The 2,166-nt window shown below is 35.9% G+C and overlaps 1 protein-coding gene across 1 annotated transcript; it reads right to left on the minus strand.

Annotated features, from left to right (window-relative positions):
- Window positions 1-559: 559 nt before the first annotated feature.
- LOC138916798 (olfactory receptor 5AS1-like) lies at window positions 560-1,485 on the minus strand. The gene is given in 2 exon segments (XM_070230410.1): window positions 560-1,326; window positions 1,329-1,485. Coding segments are annotated over 2 exon segments (924 nt in total).
- Between the last annotated feature and the right edge of the window lie 681 nt (window positions 1,486-2,166).

Below are 2,166 nucleotides of genomic sequence, written 5' to 3' on the forward strand. Positions count from 1 at the left end.
TCCTGATTGTAGATGTTCTGTAAGTGCAGAATATAGACTTATTTTCCCAAATACAGAAAGCTGCATTACTCATCCATTCATCCATCCATTCCATCCATTCATCTATTAAACACATGTGTAATAAGGATGTGCCATATACCAGGTACTATACAGGTATTGCACAAATAAAACAAGAAATATATTCCCTGCTGCCAAAGAGTTTCTAATATGGGAGAGTTGACAGACAACTCAACATATACCTTCAATACAACATGATAAACAATATAATGAATCAATGTGCAAAGTATTTTGGAAAGCTAATTGGGGAACGATTATTACTTATTTTAATTCAGGAATTTTTCACAGAGTAGAATAATTTTGGAGAGAACATTTCTGCAAGAGAGGACAAATATTTCAAAGTATTGAAGATGAAATATTATCATTATTTCTGAAAAATGGTGATAAATTGAAAATATTTGACATATAAGGCTTTCATGGCATGGCACTGATAATGAGACTGGACGGGCAGGCTATGACTTGAATATTCTTAAATGATTTAAATTCTGATTCATTTGAAAGTCTAGTTTCTTTCTAATAGCTTTTTGAAGGCGTTTTTTACATCCTTGTTTCTGAAACTGTAGATTATTGGGTTCAACATGGGAAAGACAACAGTATAAAACACTGCAACTATCTTGTCAGTGTCTAGGGAATAGCTGGTGGTGGGACGTAAGTACATAAACAGTAGTGTTCCGTAGAATAAAGTGACTGCTACAAGATGGGATGCACAGGTGAAGAATGTTTTGCTTCTACCACCTGAGGACTTGATACTCAAAACAGTGATGAGGATGCAGAAGTAGGAGATAAATATGAACACAAAAGTAGTGGTCTGAATGAAGCCACACAAGGCAAAGAGCAGAAGCTCATTGAAATGAGTATCTCCACATGATAAAGCCAAGAGAGGTGGGATATCACAGAAAAAATGGTTGACAATATTGGAGTCACAAAATGGCAGCCTGAATGTGAGGCAAACATGTACCATCGAAGTCACACTTCCACTGAAGTATGCCAACACAATGAAACAGATACAAACTCTCCTGGATATAAGAGTAGGATAGAGCAATGGGTTACAGATGGCTGCATAGCGGTCATATGCCATTGCTGCCAGGATAAGACACTCAGCATCAGCAAAACAACCAAAGAAAAACATTTGTAGTGCACAGCCATAGGGAGAAATGCCTTTCCTGGATGCTAAGAAATTCGCCAGCATTTTAGGAGTGATTGCTGTAGAATAGCTGATGTCTAAGAAAGACAAGTTGCTGAGAAAGTAATACATGGGGGTTTGAAGATTGAACTGATATTAACTAGGATTATTAAACCCATATTTCCTACCAGAGTTAGTGTGTGCACCATGAGAAATACCAAGAATAGTGTGACTCTGAGAGGTAGAGAATCTGTGAATCCAACAAGTAGGAACTCCATTGGCATGGTATAATTACTCTGCAGCATCTTCTTGATTTTCTCATTTTTCTCATCCAAAATAGATGGGATCAGAATACGACAGTTGCCTTCAGTTATCGATGAATGAGGAATATCTTTATTCTCCCTTCTAAGAATGCAAATGGAAAGATAATAAAATCAGTTATAGCAATTTCTATGACATATTTGATTTGTTTTGTTTTCTTGTCATTTTCCTTAAAAGAGATAATCTTCATTGATACCAGAGGATGCTATTCAGAGATGTTGTTTTGAGGTGCAGTAACTCATTAAAAGCTGTGCACATTGAGAAATGATATTAGTTCCTTTCAGGCTGAAAGGGGATGGATGTGACTCACTTGGTAAGTCCTGGTAGAATCATGAGAATTGATAAAATCTTCAGGGGTAAAGCTTTATTTTCCAGTCCTAAAATCACATTCTTTCATGTAAAGGAAAGTAAAGTTGAGAAAAATTCTAGGAAAAAATTATCCACAGGTAAACTAGATAACTCCATAGATGAATATCTGTGATCTTGGGAGTTAGTTCAACATAACGGTTAAAGCACAATAGTTATGCAATAGAAGACTAGGTTCAAATGTTGGCTTTGCTGCTTACTGATTGTGTGACCTTCATAAAGTTGTTTAACCACTCTGTGATGGTTAGAGAAATAAATGAATAGATATTTGCAAAACATTTATGTAACTGACATAATCA

Source organism: Equus caballus, chromosome 12, assembly GCF_041296265.1.
Source record: "Equus caballus isolate H_3958 breed thoroughbred chromosome 12, TB-T2T, whole genome shotgun sequence".
NCBI lineage: Eukaryota > Metazoa > Chordata > Mammalia > Perissodactyla > Equidae > Equus > Equus caballus.